The sequence below is a fragment of the Manis javanica genome, chromosome 3, assembly GCF_040802235.1.
Source record: "Manis javanica isolate MJ-LG chromosome 3, MJ_LKY, whole genome shotgun sequence".
NCBI classification, from domain to species: domain Eukaryota; kingdom Metazoa; phylum Chordata; class Mammalia; order Pholidota; family Manidae; genus Manis; species Manis javanica.
This window is the reverse complement of record NC_133158.1, coordinates 121,832,566-121,852,792: the sequence shown is the minus strand read 5'-3', so window position 1 is coordinate 121,852,792 and position 20,227 is coordinate 121,832,566. Positions and strand designations below refer to the sequence as shown.

Below are 20,227 nucleotides of genomic sequence, written 5' to 3'. Positions count from 1 at the left end.
ACAAGAAGACATGTACAAGGATGTGTAATGTAGCATTGTTTATCAATAAACAGTGTAAAAGATTGGAAACAATATAGGTGTCTATCAATAGAGAAATAAGCTGTGGCATATTTATTCAGTAAGATGTTATATGACCAATAAGATGGATGAATTGATGTACATGTATTAAAATTGATAAATTAGAAAATTCAATGAGAAAAGGAATTTGCAATAGGGTATGTACTATATACCATTCATACATATTCTAAAAAAATGTAAGACTGAATCAAGTATTTTATAGGCAAATGCATATATAGGAAAAATAAAAAAATGGATGAGAAAGATAATTTGTTCAGGTTGGTGGTGACCCCAGAGGAGAGAGAACATGACAGATAAAGGTTGCTTTATTTCTAAAACAAATGAACAAAGATCTGAAGCCAGTATGGTAAAATGTTAACATTTATGGAATTGGGTTGGTGGGTTCATAGATATTTGATATTCTGCCCATTTCCTTATATTTTAAATATTTCATAATTAAGATGTTTTAAAGTGTGGGCACTTCAGGAGGTGGATATAGAATATACTGTTTCATGAATATTGATAGTAGTGAGAATGATAGCTTAAAGACAAACTTTAAGCAGGAAACACACTAGCCTCTTATACTAGATTGGAATATATGTGTGTATATGTAGATATGTATACATATATGTGTATATATATGTATAAATATCTTCTGATTGAGTACATTGTTTTTATAGTCTTATTTTCACATATGTTGTTTTTTATGTAGATCAAATTTTGAACAAAATAGATATTCTGAATTAGTTTTAAGTCAATGCCAGAACTATTGCTCTATAATCACTGTTAACTCAGTATAGTAATCCACAGAATCCTAGGCCCAGCACTAATATTAATTGAGCTAGCATATGTATGTATTCCTATTCATAGTTAAGAATTTTTTTATAATGTAAAGTCCTTTTTACTATGACAGGAATCATGCTACTTTTTCTCTGTAGGACATACCAATCAATATAGTATGGACATTGGTTAAAATTTGGCTCTATACTCTTTGTGAATTGTGTAAAATCAGAAATGACAGAAAATTAATTTAGAAGACTTTTTGTCTTTTTTTTCATATTTTGGTCTCTGTTCTATAATTTCATTTCAGTTTGGTAGTGTGTATTTTTTTTTTTTTAGTATTAAGACAAAAGATAATGTTTCAAGGCTTTTTGTAGGACAGTTCATGGTTTATCATTTTACCTTTAAAACAGTAGCTATAATTTTCCATTCTTTTGCTAAGAGGTCCAGAATTTAATTAAACTGTGATAATAATTTTGGACATTGTTTGAGAATAGGTACTGCATTATTATATGTGAATTATTTTTCAATAAAACAGTTATAAAACAAGGCAAAGTAGATGTTGTGTGTAGGTGATCTGAGTACTTTGAGTTTATATCACTTTAAGTAGATATCCAGGAAGAAGACAAAGTTTAAAATGACTTGAGTTATATGTAAATCTGAACCAAAAATATTTTTGTTAAATCTAAAGTGAACCTGAAGTGGTCTTTTGATAGCCAGAGAATTTGTCCAATCTTGTTCAGCATCAGGATTATTGTTTGAGAAACAGAAAGACCTTAATTAACAAGCATGGTTGAGGAACTGGATACTGTTCCTTGCATGTTAAAATTAGGAAAGCTAGGGGGAAAAGGGTGCCATACCTTTTTAAGTTTTATAACAATGGTATTGACATATAATTTACATACCATAAAATTTACCCTTTCGAAGTGTGCAATTCAGTGGTTTTTAGTGTATTCACAGAGTTGTGCAACCGTCACCATGATTAAGCCATGTCTTTTAAAATGAAATCTTTACAAGAAAATTAAAAAGGGTTTACTTGAAAAAAAAAATCAAACGAATAATCATATCTGACTTGATTGTTTATAGTTCATGATGCATGATCAAAACCGAAAGTTTCTGTGATATGACTGCCCTTGTACTGTTCACCATGGAAGAACTTATTCACCATGGAAGAACTTGTTTGTTATGCTTCAGATAATTGGAGACTGTTGAGAATTAGGCTTGGGGTTGATTAATGATTGTGCATTGAGTCCCCTATACAGAATTTTATTGTTGTTAACAACCATTTGATCAATAAATATGAGAGATGCCCTCTCAAAAAAAAAAATGAAATCTTTACAAACTGATAACTGTAGGAGGAAAAAAAGGATTTTGAACTTAAGTTTGTACAGTTCATTTGGCCTTTACTTCTACTTTTATAAATAGAGAGACCAGCCCAAATCAGCTTTGGATTTATTAATCCCACTTAAGTTTAGTAGGGATTTTTTATTTGTTTCTGGTTATGTATTTGATACAGACTGGCAAGTGTTAGGGTTGATTCTTTTACTGCCTGCAGACAATCTCTGAATTTATCATTATCCTCATAATCAGAGCTGATTTCTTCACATCTTTTAAAGTTGTAAAATTGATAATGCACAAAGTGAATTTGGACATTTACCCTATCAATTTAAAGTTATAAATGGTAAACTCCAAATAATATCTTTAATATGAGTATTAATATAAAGTGAAGTTACATAGAATACCTTTTGGATGGCCCTCTATTATTCAGAATGGTTTTTCTGTTATACTGAGTGTAGGGAGACTAAACTTGAAGTGATAAACAGCAGCTTTGAAGTTAGTTCTTCCAGGAAACAAAGTCAGCACCTTGGAGTACATGGTCAAACATAGAAAGAAACACAAGAGCTAAACCCTTTTTTGTATCTATTTTTCTTTCTCCTTTCTTCATGATATTCTAATAAATATTCTTTCAGAATAAGAACATGGCTTAGGGTTTTATATTTAAGGTAGAAATGCAGATAGGAATTGCTGAGCTTCATTTTTCTTTATTCTAGCCTCTGGCTGGCTAAGAAACCAAATGTATAGCTTTGCCAGGAGTCTTACAAACTGCATGCTGCTATTTGTCACGGGAGTGCCTTGTTTGTCAACTTTTATGCTCTGTTCACTGTATTTTTAGCTCTTTAATTCTTCTCCCCCGGGCTTTTTGTGCTCAACTAAAATACATAATCATCTTCCCAACATGTTGTCTTTAAGAATGCATTATAAAGTAGAAGGGTCAACAAATATGACATTTTCTTTACATTTGTTAGAGTTATTGATTACCCTTTATCTTTCTTATAGTAAAACTTCACTAATCTCAGCTTCTTTTACTTGGTTAGTAATTGGTAATCATAAACATGTGATGGGTTATTGATTAAAATGAAACTAACATGAAAAATACTCAAATATGAAGCAAAGTGGGGAAGTGATGCAAAAACTACATTTGTGGATATGAGGGGAAAAAAGTCATGGATATGGATTTCCCCCCAGGATATTGCAAATACTTTTTACTGAAAAATTGTACAAGGTTCTGGTGTAGATGTAGCCAGTTCATTCATCATCTGTCCCCTTCCAGGACTAAAGATGAAGCAAGGCCCCATCCCACTCCTTTCAGAGTTTTCCTTGATCTTTTTTGTGGAACTTGTCATGAAAAACTACACTTGTAGGTGAACCATTTAGCACTTTTCACAACTGATGTGATATACATATAAGGAGATTATGTATTTAGTAAAGAATAAATAATCCTAACAGGTAAATAAAATTAGCACAATTGTGTTTTGGGAAAAAAAAGGTATTAGTCAATCAGTGAATGATATAAAGCAATACAGTGTTTGAATGGAAAACATGGGAAAAATTTAATATTATAAGTCATTGAAGAACTAAAAACAGTGATGTTGTTTAATTTATACTTATTATCTGGGGAAGAAACCAAACACAGCTGTCTGGTGAAACTGTATAATTATACATTGCTGGTGGCAGTATAAATTGGTGGTGCATTTTGAAGGTAATTTAGTAATGCATTTCAAGTGCCACAGCATGTTTCATATCTTTTGACTTAAGATAAATTTCTAAAAGTAGGATGACTAAGGAACTAAGTCCCCCACATGGGAAAGACTATATATGCAGATGTTGAGTGTGGCATCATTCCTAAGAGTAAAGTACTGGAGATCAGTGATATATCCAACACTACAAGAACGGTTAAGTAAATCCTGAAATGTCAGCATAATGAGACCTTCTGAGTTAGACAAACTTAAGAAGAATGCTTAGTATATAATGCTGCATGAAAATAGGATTCAAAATTGTATCTGTGATGAACAGAAATCAAATTATTTATGGACTGTTTGCCCAAGAAATATGAAATAAATAAAACACAGTTTTGAGTGTGGTGGCATTTTGATTAATTAAAAAGATTTTTGTTTCTGCAATATAATAGTTTTCAGACATGTTTTTAAAATATTGAACATTTTCTTCTTCCTCTCCCATCAATAATCACTGCCTGAACCTTTAGGGAAGTGAAGGTGAAGAACTAGATAAAGAAGCAAATTGATTCTTCAGATCAGCTAGGACTATTTAGATAGCAGCAAAGAAGAAAGGAATAGTCCTTTTGATATTTTTTCTACTTCTTCATGTTCACTGTACTAACCTTTCCATATTATTGTTGTCTTTAAGGAGTGTGACATAATGGACAACATAGGATTTGGGAAATTCTGACTATCACTTGTTAGCTATGTGACTTTCAGCAAATAGTTTAATTTACTCAACTTTTTTTATTTGTAAAAGAAATATTGGAAGTATTAATTAAGGTAGTATATATAAAAAGGTTTTCATAATGTAATGCTCTATAAATGTTACCATTTGATAAACTTTGTAAGTTGAAATAGGAAAAAAGATAATCTGTACTTAGCAGACTGAATTTAATGGATGTTTGGAATGTTCCTAAAAGTATTTTCTTCCCTTTTTATTACAGGGATCTTTTATTTAGCCAGATGTATGACAAATTTAGTGAGAATTCAGTGGGCAAAGGAGTGTTTTTGGAGTGCCTTGAACCATATATTTTAAGTGATAAATTGGTGGGGATCACACCCCAGGTAATGAAAGACCTGATTGTTCATTTCCAAGATAAAAAATTAATGGAAAATGTGGAAGCCCTCATTGTACATATGGATATCACCAGTCTAGATATTCAGCAGGTGAGATTGTAAACAGTCTACTAATGTATGGAATAAACATGATTCCTTTATTTATTATATTTACCTGACTGATCAGGCCTCATTTTGACTTCAATTAACTCCAGTTGTTTATTGAGCATTTTTGGTAAGATGTCTCATAAACTTGTATTTGCCAATATATTTCTTAGGACTGTTTTTAATGAAAGTTGGATTATGAATTCTTACAAGCCAAGAGTCTACTGTTTCTTTGCCATCCCTAAAGCTCTTAGCATAGAGGTTACATTTGGAAGTTGTTCAGTAAATGCTTATTGACTGGTCTTTCATCAGCTGTTTCTTCACTACTAAGTTTTCACCCTGCAAGTTAATTTCAACTGAGTACTTTCATATGAATAATAGAATATTTTTATTTTTAAGGATATGATACATTTTCTGAAAAAGCTAATTTGTAAGTCCAGAGTTGATAACTTTCATACTTTAGTTTTGAAATGCTGAGCATAATATAAGAATCAAAGTACAGGGCATCCTAGGCTCATTGGCCAGCCCATTGTTTGATAACATACCTCCAGTATATCTGAGGGCTCCACAATAAGTTTTCAGTCCTTAAATGAGGAGTGGTATTTATTCTGACATAAGACATTTCACTCTTTCATCTTCATCGAACTCTTTAGTTCCATATTAGCACAATGAACAGTGGTACTCCTGAAGGGCCACAAAGGTGCCAAGCATTATTGAGCTAAAATACAGGTGACTTAACAAAGATCTTGGACCAAAAGGTTTTTTTAAATGTGCAAAAATCACAGATAAATGAAGGTTTGGAAATATGGTTATTGTTTTCTTCCCGGAGGCTGTTTATGAGTGGTTGTGAGTTTGCAAAGTAAAGCCAGATCCTCTTTTATAAATATGCCTTTCTATTATACAGGTAATTTGCATAGTCTTCATGTCTGACAATAGGTCCAATGATTTTAGAGCATGTTATTAATCTAGCTTTATTTACCTTTCAGTGATACAAAAGAAATTTCTCCTTTCTTGTCTTTCCAACATTTTTAGTTTTCCCCCAACACTATGTAAATATTCTCCAGTCTTTTTCCTGTAAAACAACAATCTAAAAAACCTTCCCCTCAGTTTTCCTTCTCTCCATATCAAGCCTTCTCCCCTTCTTCCCTGTAGGTTAGTGTGCCATCTCACTCTTCTCACTCACAGCCAGATTTCTTGAAAGCATTTTTTAGGTTGCTACTTCCATTTTCTCCATATCTTAAACTCTTCCTCCTTGCTTTCACTAGAGTTGGCAATGACCTCCATGTCCACTGTATCAAGTGATATTTTTCAGATTTTACTTACTTTCCCAACAGCATTCATTCATTAATTCAAGAAGCATTCATTGAATGTCAGGCTTTGAGAATGCTTCAGTGACCTTAGTGACCAAAGCTTATCCTCTCAGAAGGCTTTCATTTCAGCAAAAAAGTTTGACAATAAACAGATAAACAAGTGAACAAACCAGAAATATCCAAAAATAAGTGTTATGTTAAAAGTCAAATAGGCAATATGGTAGAAAGAGAATGAGAGGCTACCTTAGGTTAATTATAGAAAACCTTTTTGAGGCTGGAATCTGAATGACAAAAAGGAATCAGAAAATTAAAGATCTTGGAGAAGATTGCTACAGGTAAAAGTAATAGCTAATGCAAATTGTGTGTGTGTGTATGCCTTTAGTGTTAAAGTTACAGATAAAAAGCAAACACATTAGGAGCTTGGTTGAAAGAGAGAGGTAGTCCTTTCAGGGCAAGGTACAGATTTTTCCATTTTATTCTAAGTGCTATGGGGAATCATTCAAAGATTTAAGCAAGATTACTCTGGTTTGCTTTAGAAATAACAGAAATAACAGAATGAGTGGTGGTGACCAAGTGCAGAAGAAGCAAGGAAACTGGTTAGTAGCTGGTCTAGGAGGAGGTCCTGACTAGAGGTGGTAGCCATGAGATGGAGAGAGATGACCCGATTTTGAATATGTTTTGGAGGTAGAATTTATTTGCTGATGAATTGGATTCAAGGGTGTGGTAGCATGCGAAAGAGAGAATTTAAGGATGATGCTTAGTTTTTTGGCTTGAGAAACAAGGTGGATAGTAATTCATTTAAGAAGAATGGAAGACTGGGGTAGTTTTAAGTTTGAGAAACAAAATCAGGAGTTCTGTTGTGCCCTATTACTGTGAGATAGCTACTGGACATTCAGATGAAGATATCAAGTGGCTGGATCTGTGGACAGAGGACAGGTTAGGGCTGAAGCTGTAAATCTGTAAGTCACTGGTACAGAGTTGGATGATCATGGCATTGGCTGAAAGGCAGGGTGGTGAGAGGAAAGGAATGGTCCCAGACAGGTCTTCATCTAGAAAGACTCTCCCATGATGCCTCACTTGGGTTTTCCTCTTACCTCTCTAGCTACCATTTGTCATTCTCCTTTGCATCCTCTACTCTTCTATTTCAGCCCTCTTCCCCTGTTACTTTAGAGTATAATATAGCTCTCACAGGAACAGAAGAATATAGAGTTCTCTGGACTTCAAGTTATTTCTAGTTCTCTTCCTAAATATTTTCTCAATTGATTTCTCTCCATCCTTAAACACTTCAAGCTTCTTTCCATCTTAGGACCTTCATCCTTACTGCTCTTGCCTGCAGAGTCCCTAATGTCCACCTCAGCTTTTGGTTCACATGCATACATCCTTTAGGTCGTAGCTTAAATACCACTCCCTCAGAAATGACCTTCTGAGTACTCCAGACCAAGTCAGGTTCTTTTATAATACTTGTCCACATTTGTAAATGAATTATTTGTGTAATTGAGTATCTTCCCCAAGTCATAACTCACCATTTTGTGTTCCTCTCTTCTTTTGGTTAGTGTCCAAGATGAACTGTTAGAGTAGAGACTAGCTCTAGGTTCATCGGATCCATCACTTTGTCTCCTATGCATAGAAAAGGGCCTGAATACAGATGTTCAGTAAATATTTGTAGGAGTGTTGACCAAAGGTAAAATTAATATGGAAAAGGGAGGATATAGAAGAAATAAATGAGACTCTGGAGGACATTTAAAAGTAGCTATTATACTACTAAGAGTAGTATTGAACCTATAATAACTCTTATCCTGGCATTGTGTTTGAGTACTTCAATTTCAGTTTTTGTTTCAGGGAAGAAATAAGAAAAGTTAGGGAAGAGTAGTCAAGGTCTTCTCCATTCTTAAAGCTTTAAGGTAAATAATTGGTGAGACTTAACTGAATTGTATGGACCAAACAACTCTTCCTTTTTACAGGTAGTTCTCATGTGTTGGGAAAACCATCTATATGATGCTATGATCTATGTCTACAACAGAGGCATGAATGAATTTATTAGTCCAATGGAGGTAAGATACTTCCTAACTTGGACACATATTTAATATTGTCAATTAATGGTCTTTCCCTGTTCTCTATTTGTTTTGAATAGTTTCTGTTTTCATCCAGTCCTTTTTAAATTTCAGGTCGATTTATAGATTTACACCCATTTTAGCTTGGGACTTTTAGGTAGCTTTTAATTTCATACTTTCTGCCATTGCTTTTTTTTTAGTCTGTATAAGTAGGTATTTAAATCCAGGAAACAATAGAAAGTTAAAACTAATGCTTGCCTGTTGGACTTCGTTTTTTTCCTAAGAATTTTTGGTATTATAATAGCTTTTCTAAAAAGCACAAGAAATTTATTACATACTCTTATTGTTTATAGTAAATTTACTACTGAGTCACACTGTTTGTAGAGGTATTCTGTTGGGGGAAAGTCTTGAAGATGTTGGGAGGTCTTTATTTGTTAATTGCTAATTTGTTGTTTTTCCCAGTTCAGAATTTATAGCGTTCATTCTAATTTATCATCCTTCCCAGAAGAGAGCATCTAAAACATTTGGGTTTATTTTAAAGAACCAAGCCCCATATCCATCTTGTTATTTAAGGACAATATTGTGGATAATGGGTTATGGATAATGGATTGTGGGTATGTGAGGCTCCCTGCCAACCTATTGCTTTACTACAGTGACTAATTACCTGGCTCAAAAGAGCCAGGCATCTGTGGAAGGCATCCAGGCAACATTTTTGCAGATTTAATGGCCATCCAAAACTGTCTTCAGAATTACTAAGTCAGCAGTCATCCTATGATTTTTCAGTTTTCTTTAAACACATTTGGCTTGATAGGTGAATATCTCTCTAATTCATAACTCCTTCAGTTTTGGGTGCACCTCTCTGTTCTTGGTCAGTTTCCAAAATGAGTGCCATAGCCCTTTCCCCTGATTTTGACCCTGATTGTCTATGTGTCAAGTAAGTATTTTTTTACACTTGAACACCTCTCAGCTACTTCCTCACATATGTCAAGCCTTCCCTGAGAAATTGGTTAGCTGCCTCTTGAGTGAGGTCCAGGACCTCCATGTGTGCAAAAATGTTCTCTGTCTTACTATTAGACCCACTTAGGAAGAATTAAGGCAATTTCTAGTTTCTCTCAATCCCTAAAATCAGATTCTAATATGATGCATTTTAAATTGATAAAAATATAACCCAGAGATTTATGGGTTTGGTTATTGTTCACTTTTTAAGTTTTTGTTTTGTGTGGCTTTTTTATTCCTCCAAATATGGTTTGCATTCACACCTATACATCTCAGATGGAATGCTGGACCTTTAAGGTTCTCTTTTGTTAAGAGTATGTGTACTAGCTTGGTATTTGTTATTAAAAAGTCATTTGGAAATTTTATTAATGGAGGAGAGCTCCAACTTTTGATTCCTCTTCTATAATTATCTGCCTATAAGGAAATTACTTTTCAGTGTTTAATGTTTAGTCATTTTAATACTTAAAGAGATCTAAACTGAGCAGAGGTGCCCTACTTTTTGAAATTTTCTAGATTTTCTAGAATGAAATGCAGTGCCATCACATTTGAGATGACTACTCTAGTTTGAAATCTTAGTTCTAGATTTGGCTGCTTCTGAGATATTGGGTGTTACTGGTGGGTGTGTGTGAAGTCTGAATTAACTGACAATGGACAGGTTAACCAGAAAAAAAGACAAGGTTTATTCACACATGTAGTGGGAGCACTCAGTAATGAGTAACGCACTGAAGAGCCAGAGGGAAAGGTTTGTATACCAGTTTAACAAAATGTTGGGTGATTGAGAGGGAAGAAGGGATTGAGGGCTTCCACTGGAAAGTATGGTTTTATTAGGCTTTTTGATGTTAATGAACAGTTGAATTTGTACCTGCCAGTGCTAAAGAGCAGTCTTCTCCCAAATAGGAAACTCCCTCTGAGGAAGGCTAATATAGTTTAGCTATTAATCTTATTGTCTTTTTAGAGGCTGTGCTTAAATTTAGATAGTTTCTTTCTTTGGCTGCTGATTGTTCAGATGTTTTTACTTTAAAGTAATCTTAATTACCATTTTGGTGGGCTATTAATCCCTTAAATGCTTGCTATTTTTTAAAAAATAAAGAATCTTTAGGAACCTAAGGACATTTTGTTTCAAAAACTATAATCTCAACAAAGACCTTCATCTAATTTACTTATTAAATGTTTTCTTTCAGCAAGGAATATGACAATGATTATTTCCCAGTGATCTTTCTAAAATGGTTCATGTCCACATCAAAAGTTTTTATATTTAATCTGAATAACAAATGACTAATTCAGTCAGAGAAATGTGATTAATAGCAGAGATTCTTGATTTTAAAAATATTCTTCTTTTAAAATGATGGTGATTATTTTCCTATTCGTTTTAATGCAGAAACTTTTCAGAGTCATTGCTTCTCCTCTGAATGCAGGAAAGACACTAACAGGTATTAATTTTCTAAGCCTTAATTTTTTCTCTTTTTAAAATTTTATGGTATTATTTAAAGATAAAATTCACCAATTTTATGTGTACAGTGTGAATTTTGATAATTGTATATAGTCATGTAACCACCACCATAATCAAACTATAGAAGGAACTACATGGTTTGTTCACACTAATAAGTTTCCTCCTGCTCCTTTGTAATCAGTCCTTTCCCCAGCGCCCCACCTCCAGGCAATCACTGATGTACTTTCTGTCACTACATTTCATGTTAGTGAAATTACACAGTATGTAATCTTTGGTGTTTTATTTCTTTCATTTAGCACAATGTTTTTGAGGTTTGTCCATGTTATTGCATGTATTAATACTTTGTTTTCTTTTACTGCTGAATGGTATTTCATGGATTGGCTATACTGTCATTTGTTTATTCACCAGTTGCTGGACATATGAGTGCTTCCAATAAGCTACTATAACATCTGTGGATGAGTTTTTTTGTTTACAATTAAACTTTTTATTATGAGGTAATCATTATTCACCTGCAGTTGTAAGAAATGACATAACATCTTGTGTACTCCTGACCAGTTCCTCTCAATGCTAATTTTGCAAAACAAAATCACAATATCACATCCAGATATCACAGTGATAAAAATCAAGATACAGAACAGTTTTATTACCACAGGTATCCTTACATTGCCTTTAACCCCCATCGCTAACCCCTGGCTATAAATAACATTTTGTGTAGGTAGATGTGTTCATTTTTCTTGGGCAACTACCTAGGATTGGAGTGGATGGAGTGTGTGATAAATGTATGTTTTACTTTCTAAGGTACTGTTATTTGTTTTTCAAAATGCCCATACCATTTTGCATTCCCATCAGCAAAATATGAGAGTTCCAGTTGCTCCATATCCTTGTCAGCACTTAGCATTGTCAGTCTTCTAAAAATCTCATAAAATTTTTAGCCATTGTAGTGGTGTAATATCTCACTGGGCTTTTAATTTTCATTTCCCTACTAGTGATGTTGAACATCGTTTCATGTGCTCTTGCCCAATCACATACATTTTTCTGTGAATTGTCTGTTTAAATCTTTAGCACTCTTTGGGGGTAGGGAAAAAGTATTATTTAGCTTTATTTTGAGTTATAATAGTTTCAAGTGAGTGAATTCTCCACCAGAGCCTATAGGAATGCTTTATGCAGTTTGAAGACAAGCCCTTTAACAATATATGTTTTACAAAACTTTTCTACCAGTATGTTGCTTACCTTTTTATTTTCTTAACCATGTTTTTTTAAAGAACAAAAAAGTTTTTAATCTTCATTATGTCCATTTTATTTTGTTCTTTTGTAATTTTAGACTTTTGTTGCTCTGTTTAAGAAATCTCTGTCCAATTCTATGTCATGAAGATTTTCTCCTACATTTTCTTTCAGTAATTAATACTTTCAGCACTTCTTTTTAGTTCTAAATCCATTGAGATTAATTTTCCTGTGTGATACAAGGTAAAGAGCAAGGACTTTTTTCCTGTATAGCTTTCAATTCCTTTACCATTTTTTGAAAAGATTATTCTGTTTCCACTAAACTACCTTTGACACCTTTTTTGTCAAAAATCAATTGACTCTATAAGTAGGTCTTTTTCTGTGCTCTCTGTTATGTTCCATTGATGTGCCTATACTTATATCAATAGTATACTTTCTTGAATATTATATCTTTGTAGTAAGTCTTGAAATCAGGTACCTTAAGTCCTCCAACTTTGTTTTTCTTTTTCAAAATTGGTTTAGCTGGTCTAGGTTTAGCTAGTCCTTTGCCTTCCCTTATAAACTTTAAAGTCAGTCATCAGTTTCTTTAAAAGCTAATTAGAATTTTGTCTGGGATTACATTGACCCTATAGATTAATTTTGGAGGGATTACCATCTTAACACCATTGAACCTTCTAATCTATAAATATGATATGTTTCTTCATTTATTTCCATCTTTTAAAATCAGTGTGCTTTTCCAAGTTCTTTAGAAAGGCAGGTGAGATTTTTTGGTAAGGATTGCTTGGAATCTACAGATCAATTTAAGGAGTACTGCTACCTTAACATTCGTAAGTCTTCCAATCCATCAACACAGAATGCCTTTCATTTATTTAGATCTTGTTTAATTTCTTTCAGAGACGGTCCAGTGATGTTTTGCCATTTTTGGTATACAAGTCATATACTTCTTTTGTTAATTCCTATTTTATTCCTATTTTATTCATTTTGATGCTATTAGAAATGAAATTGGTTTTTAATTTCATTTTTAGAATGGACATCATACAGAAGTAAAATTGGTTTTTGTGCACTGAATTTACATTCTTCATCCTTCCTGAATTATTAGTTCTGATTTTTTAAATGGATTCCTTAGAATTTTCTACATATGTAAGATCATGTCATCCATAAATAGAGATAGTTTTACACCTTCCCTTCTAATCTGGATGCCTTTTATTTCTTTTTCTTCCTTAATTGGCCTGCCTAGAACCTCCATGAAAATGTTGAAGTGACAAGAGTGCATATCTATCTTTTTCCTGATCTAAAGGGGAAATTATTCAGTTTTTCACCATTAAATATAATATAAACTGAGTTTTTTTGTAGATGGCTTTATCAGTTTAAAGAAGTTTCCTTCTATTTCTAGTGTGTTGAGTATTTTTAACACAAAAGAGTTTAATTTTATCAAATGCTTTTCCCTGCATATATTAGGAAAATCTTGAGGGCTTTGTCCTTTATTCTATTTATTTGGTCTGTAAGATTTGATTGATTTTCATATGGTAAGCCAATCTTATATTCCAGGGATAAATCTCACTTAGTCATGGTGTATACATCTTTTTTACATGTTGCAGATTTTTTTGGTAGGGGGAGGAGGATTTTTATGCCTATATTCAAAAAGGATATTCTGTAGTTTTATTTTCTTTCATATCTTTTTCTGATCTTGGTATCAAGTATACCTGATATGTTGGTATACTTGCTTCATGGAATGGGTTGGAAAGTGTTCCCTTTTCCGTTTTTCAGAAAAGTTTGCAAAGGACTGATATTAATACTTCCTTAAATGTTCTAGGAGTCATTAGTGAAGCCATGTGGGCCTAGGATATTCCTTATTGGAAGTGTTTAAATGACAAGTTCAGCCTCTTTGCTTGTTTTAGTCTATTCAAATAATCTATTTATTCCTGAGTAAGTGTTTGTGTATTTCCAGGAATTTGACCATTTCATCTATTATCTAATTTGTTGGTATATAGTATTCATGTATTCCTTTTATTTTTATAAGGGCAGGAGTGATGTCTCTTATTGCTGATGATTTTAATTTGAGTCTTCTTGGTCTGTCTAGCTATAGGTTTGTCAATTTTGTTGGTCTTTTCAAAGAACCAATTTTGATATTGTTGATATATTCTGTATTTTTCTTTCCTATTTCATTTATTTTCACTCTATATAATTTACTTCCTCTTTCTTTGGGTTTAATTTGCTCTTTTTTTAGTTTCTTGAGGTAGAAGTTCAGGTTATTGATTTGAAATTTTTATTTTTCTTAAAAATAGATGCTTATACCTGTAAATATCCCTCTAAATAATGCTTTATCTGCATCCCTTAAGTTTTGGTATGTTGTATCTTCATTTTCATTCATGTCAAAATATTTTCTTATTTCCCTATGGTATTGGTCATTTAGAAATATGTTGTTGTAACTCCAGGGGAAAATCCTGGGGCAAAATACCTTTGAAACCAAAATCAGTCAAAAGGAGAAATAAAGTGGGAGAAACCCATTTATTGCTTACAAGCCATCATCCACTTCTGCTTGCCCTTGTCTCTTGTGACCTGGCTGCAGAAGAACAAGCGGTCCCACCCAACCTCTCTGGTCCAGATATGCTCCAGCTCCCCCTTGTAATTACCCATTGATATAGAGATAGACTACTTCTCTCCACCCCTTGAAAACACCTATTGATATGGAGATGCACTAAAGCCAGGCAAGAGATTCTGGAAATGTTGCAATTTTAACCACAGTTGTTTAATTTCCATATATTTGTGAGTTTGTTACATTTCCTTCTGATATTTCTAATTTTATTCCAGTGTGGTCAGAGAACATAGTTTGTGTGATTTCTATCTTTTAAAATTTATTGGGACTTATTTTATAGCCTAACACATTATCTATTCTGGAGAATGTTCCATGTGCACTTGAAAATAATGTTGCGTGTGTTTTGTTGTTGAGTGGAATGTTCTATAGATGTTTGTTACTTCTAGTTGGTTATAGTTTTAAGAATTCTATTACCTGTTCATCTTCTGCTAAGTGTTCTGTCCATTTTTGAAAATGGAATACTGAAGTCTCCAACTGTTATAGTTGTACAGTCTGCTTCTTTAAGTCCATAAGTTTTTGCTTCATTTTATTTTGGACTTTTCAGTGCCCAAACATGCATTTTAAAATTCTGCATTAGCCTTTGCTTCCTGATTGTGTAGAGTCTCATATTCAGCCATAAGTTATAGCTTGGGCCCTTTTAGGTTTTTCCTGGGTATGTTCACAGCCCTATACATGCACATATCCTCCTAGATAGAGTTGCAGAAATGAAGTGAGGTTTTTTAAAGCCTCCTGCAGGCCTCCCATTCTCCAGTTTCTCCTTTTAAGTTTTTTTGGTGGGCCTCTTGGTAGTTCCTTCTGGTAGCACTTGCTCTGGTACCTGTAAAGTTAAACAAGTGGTCTGATTGTTTTTGACAAATGCCCTGGGGATAGTGTTTTTGCATAGAATCAACTCTGAGTCAGGACTGAAAAAGACAAGCCCTGGGAATTGGATCTCTGAGGATGAGGCTTTTGGGGAGCTCCACAACTGTTCTCCCCCAAGTGGCTGCTAAGTTGCTGGTTTTCACAGCTACTGTGGTTGTAAGACTGTTGGTTTTCAAAGCTATGGTGAAGCTGGGGAAAGAGGGATGGGACTAGATAAAGTTCAAACACTGTAAAGCTAACTGATCTGACTGAGATTAGGCCATTTCTCTTGAGTAAACATGCCTTGGGTTGTTGCACACCTTAAGTTAGTGTCAAGAGTTTTGGAGAAGTTGATTTTTTTACTGTTTTTGCCAGTATTCTCATTGCTTTTATGGAAGGGCAGATTTTTGAAAGTCCTTCCTCCACCATCTAATAGGTCACCTTCGGGTTTTGTTTTTGTTTTGTTTTCTGTGGTCTTGATTTCATCTCCATTCTTCTCCTTGGATGATTTTTAATGCTCTACCTTCAAGTTGACTCTTTCATGTCAATTCAGCTATTAAATCCATTCAGTATATTTTTATTTTCCATGTGTAAGATAAATTCTAGCCGAAATAAGCAGGTGAAGAGAGGCAACAAAGGGACAGGCAGTTTACTTGAGCACAATTCCTGGGCGATGTTCCCCAGTCTACGGAAATAGAGGCTGGGGAAGTCGCACTCAGCAGGGCAGGCAGCGAGTTTTTAAAGAAGGTAGGGGGATGGAGAGCTTAGATTTACAGTGGCGCGAGGATTGGCTAGCCTAAGGCACATTTTTCAGGTTGGAAGGGGGCAGCAGCCCGGGACTTTGGCTCGTCATCAGTGTCCGACGTGCTTACTCCTCCCTCTGGTGCCTCCAACCTTACACCATGATTGTATTTTTCAATTCTATAATTTTAATTTGATTCTTTTTTTATTATTTCTGTTTCTCTCCTGCATCTCTTCATTTATCTGTTCAAATTTTCATGCACTGAAACATGTTTGGCTTTACTTCATAGTGGATAAATATAACAGTCACTTTAAAATCCTTATCTGTTCTAACATTTTGTTAATTTCAGGAGTGGACTTAATTGATTTTCTTTGCTCTTAAGAATATGTTTTATTTTTTTTGTTCTTCATATATTGGATTTCTTTGAATTATATTCTATATTTTTATGTTGTAGAGATTTTTTTCTTATTTTGGTATCATTAATCTACAATTACATGAAGGACATTATGTTTACTAGGCTCCCCCTTCACCAAGTCCCCCCCACATGCCCGTTCACAGTCACTGTCCATCAACATAGTAAGATGCTGTAAAATCAATATTTGTCTTCTCTGTGTTGCACAGCCCTCCCTGTGGCCCCCCACACTATACATGTTAATCATAATGCCCCCTTTATCTTTTCCCACTGTTATCCCTCCCTTCCCACCTGTCCTCCCCAGTCCCTTTCCCTTTGGTAACTGCTAGTCCATTCTTGGGTTCTGTGCTTCTGCTGCTGTTTTGTTCCTTCAGTTTTCTTTTGTTCTTATATTCCACATATGAGTGAAATCATTTGGTACTTGTCTTTCTCCACCTGGCTTATTTCACTGAGCATAATACCCTCTAGCTCCGTCTATGTTGTTGCAAATGGTAGGATCTGTTTTTTTCTTATAGCTGAGTAATATTCCATTGTGTATATGTACCACATCTTCTTTATCCATTCATCTACTGATGGACATTTAGGTTGCTTCCATATCTTGGCTATTGTAAATAGTGCAGCGATAAACATAGGGGTGCATCTGTCTTTTTCAAACTGGAGTGCTGCATTCTTAGGGTAAATTCCTAGAAGTGGAATTCCTGGGTCAAATGGTATTTCTACTTTGAGCATTCTGAGGAACCTCCATACTGCTTTCCACAATGGTTGAACTAATTTACATTCCCACCAGCAGTGTAGGAGGGTTCCCCTTTCTCCACAACCTCGCCAATATTTGTTGTTGTTTGTCTTTTGGATGGCAGCCATCCTTACTGGTGTGAGATGATATCTCATTGTGGTTTTAATTTGCATTTCTCTGATGACAAGCAATGTGGAGCATCTTTTCATGTGTCTGTTCACCATCTGAATTTCTTCTTTAGAGAACTGTCTATTCAGCTCCTCTGCCCATTTTTTAATTGGATTATTTGCTTTTTGTTTGTTGAGGTGTGTGAGCTCTTTATATATTTTGGATGTCAACCCTTTATCGGATCTGTCATTTATGAATGTATTCTCCCATACTGTAGGATACCTTTTTGTTCTATTGATGATGTCCTTTGCTCTACAGAAGCTTTTCAGCTTGATATAGTCCCATTTGTTCATTTTTGCTTTTGTTTCCCTTGCCTGGAGAGATATGTTCAAGAAGAGGTCACTCATGTTTATGTCTAAGAGATTTTTGCCTATGTTTTTTTCTAAGAGTTTTATGGTTTCATGACTTACATTCAAGTCTTTGATCCATTTCAAATTTACTTTTGTGTATGGGGTTAGACAGTGATCCAGTTTCATTCTCTTACATGTAGCTGTCCAGTTTTGCCAGCACCATCTGTAGAAGAGACTGTCATTTCCCCATTGTATGTCCATGGCCCCTTTATAGAATATTAGTTGACCACATATGTTTGGGTTAATGTTTGGGGTCTCTATTCTGTTCCATTGGTCTGTGGCTCTGTTCTTGTGCCAGTACAAGAATTGTTTTGATTACTGTGTCTTTGTAGTAGAGCTTGAAGTTGGGGAGTGAGATCCCCCCCCACTTAATTCTTCCTTCTCAGGATTGCTTTAGCTATTCAGGGTCTTTGGTGTTTCCATATGAATTTTTGAACTATTTGTTCCAGTTCATTGAAGAATGCTGTTGGTAATTTGATAGGGATTGCATTGAATCTGTATATTGCTTTGGGCAGGATGGCCATTTTGACGATATTAATTCTTCCTAGCCAGGAGCATGGGATGCGTTTCCATTTGTTAGTGACCTCTTTAATTTCTCTTAAGAGTGTCTTATAGTTTTCAGGATATAGGTCTTTCACTTCCTTGGTTAGGTTTATTCCTAGGTATTTGATTCTTTTTGATGCTATTGTGAATGGAATTGTCTTCCTGATTTCTCTTTCTATTAGTTTATTGTTAGTGTATAGGAAAGCCACAGATTTCTGTGTGTTAACTTTGTATCCTGCAACTTTGCTGAATTCCAATATTAGCTCTAGTAGTTTCAGAGTGGAGTCTTTAGGGTTTTTTATGTACAATATCATGTCATCTGCAAATAGTGACAGTTTAATTTCTTCTTTACCAATCTGGATTCCTTGTTTTTCTTTGTTTTGTCTAATTGCTGTGGCTAAGACCTTCAGTACTATGTTGAATAGCAGTGGGGAGAGTGGGCATCCCTGTCTTGTTCCCGATCGCAAAGGAAAAGCTTTCAGCTTCTTGCTGTTCAGTATGATGTTGGCTGTGGGTTTATCATATATGGCCTTTATTATGTTGAGGTACTTGCCCTCTATACCCATTTTGTTGAGAGTTTTTATCATGAATGGATGTTGAATTTTGTCGAACGCTTTTTCAGCATCTATGGAGATGATCATGTGGTTTTTGTCTTTCTTTTTGTTGATGTGGTGGATGATGTTGATTGATTTTCGAATGTTGTACCATCCTTGCATGCCTGGGATGAATCCCACTTGGTCATGGTGTATGATCCTTTTGATGTATTTTTGAATTCAGTTTGCTAATATTTTGTTGAGTATTTTTGCATCTACGTTCATCAGGGATATTGGTCTGTAGTTTTCTTTTTTTGTAGGGTCTTTGCCTGGTTTTGGTATTAGGGTGATGTTGGCTTCATAGAATGAGTTTGGGAGTATTCCCTTCTCTTCTATTTTTTGGAAAACTTTAAGGAGAATGAGTATTATGTCTTCTCTGTGTGTCTGATAAAATTCCGAGGTAAATCCATCTGGCCTGGGGGTTTTGTTCTTTGGTAGTTTTTTGATTGCCGCTTCAATTTCGTTGCTGGTAATTGGTCTGTTTAGATTTTCTGTTTCTTTCTGGGTCAGTCTTGGAAGGTTGTATTTTTCTAGGAAGTTGTCCATTTCTCCTAGGTTTCCCAGCTTGTTAGCATATAGGTTTTCATAGTACTCTCCAATTATTCTTTGTATTTCTGTAGGGTCCGTCGTGATTTTTCCTTTCTTGTTTCTGATTCTGTTGATGTGTGTTGACTCTCTTTTCCTCTTATAAGTCTTCCTAGAGGCTTATCTATTTTGTTTATTTTCTTGAAGAACCAGCTCTCGGTTTCATTGATTTTTTTCTATTGTTTTATTCTTCTCAATTTTGTTTATTTTTTTCTCTGATCTTTATTATGTCCCTCCTCCTGCTGACCTTAGGCCTCATTTGTTCTTCTTTTTCCAATTTCGATAATTGTGACATTAGACCATTCATTTGGGATTGTTCTTCCTTCTTTAAATATGCCTGGATTGCTATATACTTTCCTCTTAAGACTGCTTTTGCTGTATCCCACAGTAGTTGGAGCTTTGTGTTGTTGTTATTTGTTTCCATATATTGCTGGATCTCCATTTTAATTTGGTCATTGAGCCATTGATTATTTAGGAGCATGTTGCTAAGCCACCATGTGTTTGTGAGCCTTTTTGCTTTCTTTGTACAATTTATTTCTAGTTTTATACCTTTGTGGTCTGAAAAGTTGGTTGGTAAGAT

At 34.5% G+C, this 20,227-nt stretch overlaps 1 protein-coding gene across 4 annotated transcripts in view; it reads left to right on the top strand.

Annotated features, from left to right (window-relative positions):
- Positions 1-20,227, top strand: part of VPS8 (VPS8 subunit of CORVET complex) — a 304,326-nt gene that overhangs the window by 121,021 nt on the left and 163,078 nt on the right. For all 4 annotated transcript variants that reach the window (XM_073231972.1, XM_073231971.1, XM_073231970.1 and 1 more), the window contains exons 22-24: positions 4,841-5,063; positions 8,329-8,418; positions 10,793-10,844. In XM_073231972.1, coding sequence (XP_073088073.1) covers positions 4,841-5,063; positions 8,329-8,418; positions 10,793-10,844 — 365 coding nt within the window. The remainder of the gene's footprint in view (positions 1-4,840; positions 5,064-8,328; positions 8,419-10,792; positions 10,845-20,227) is intronic.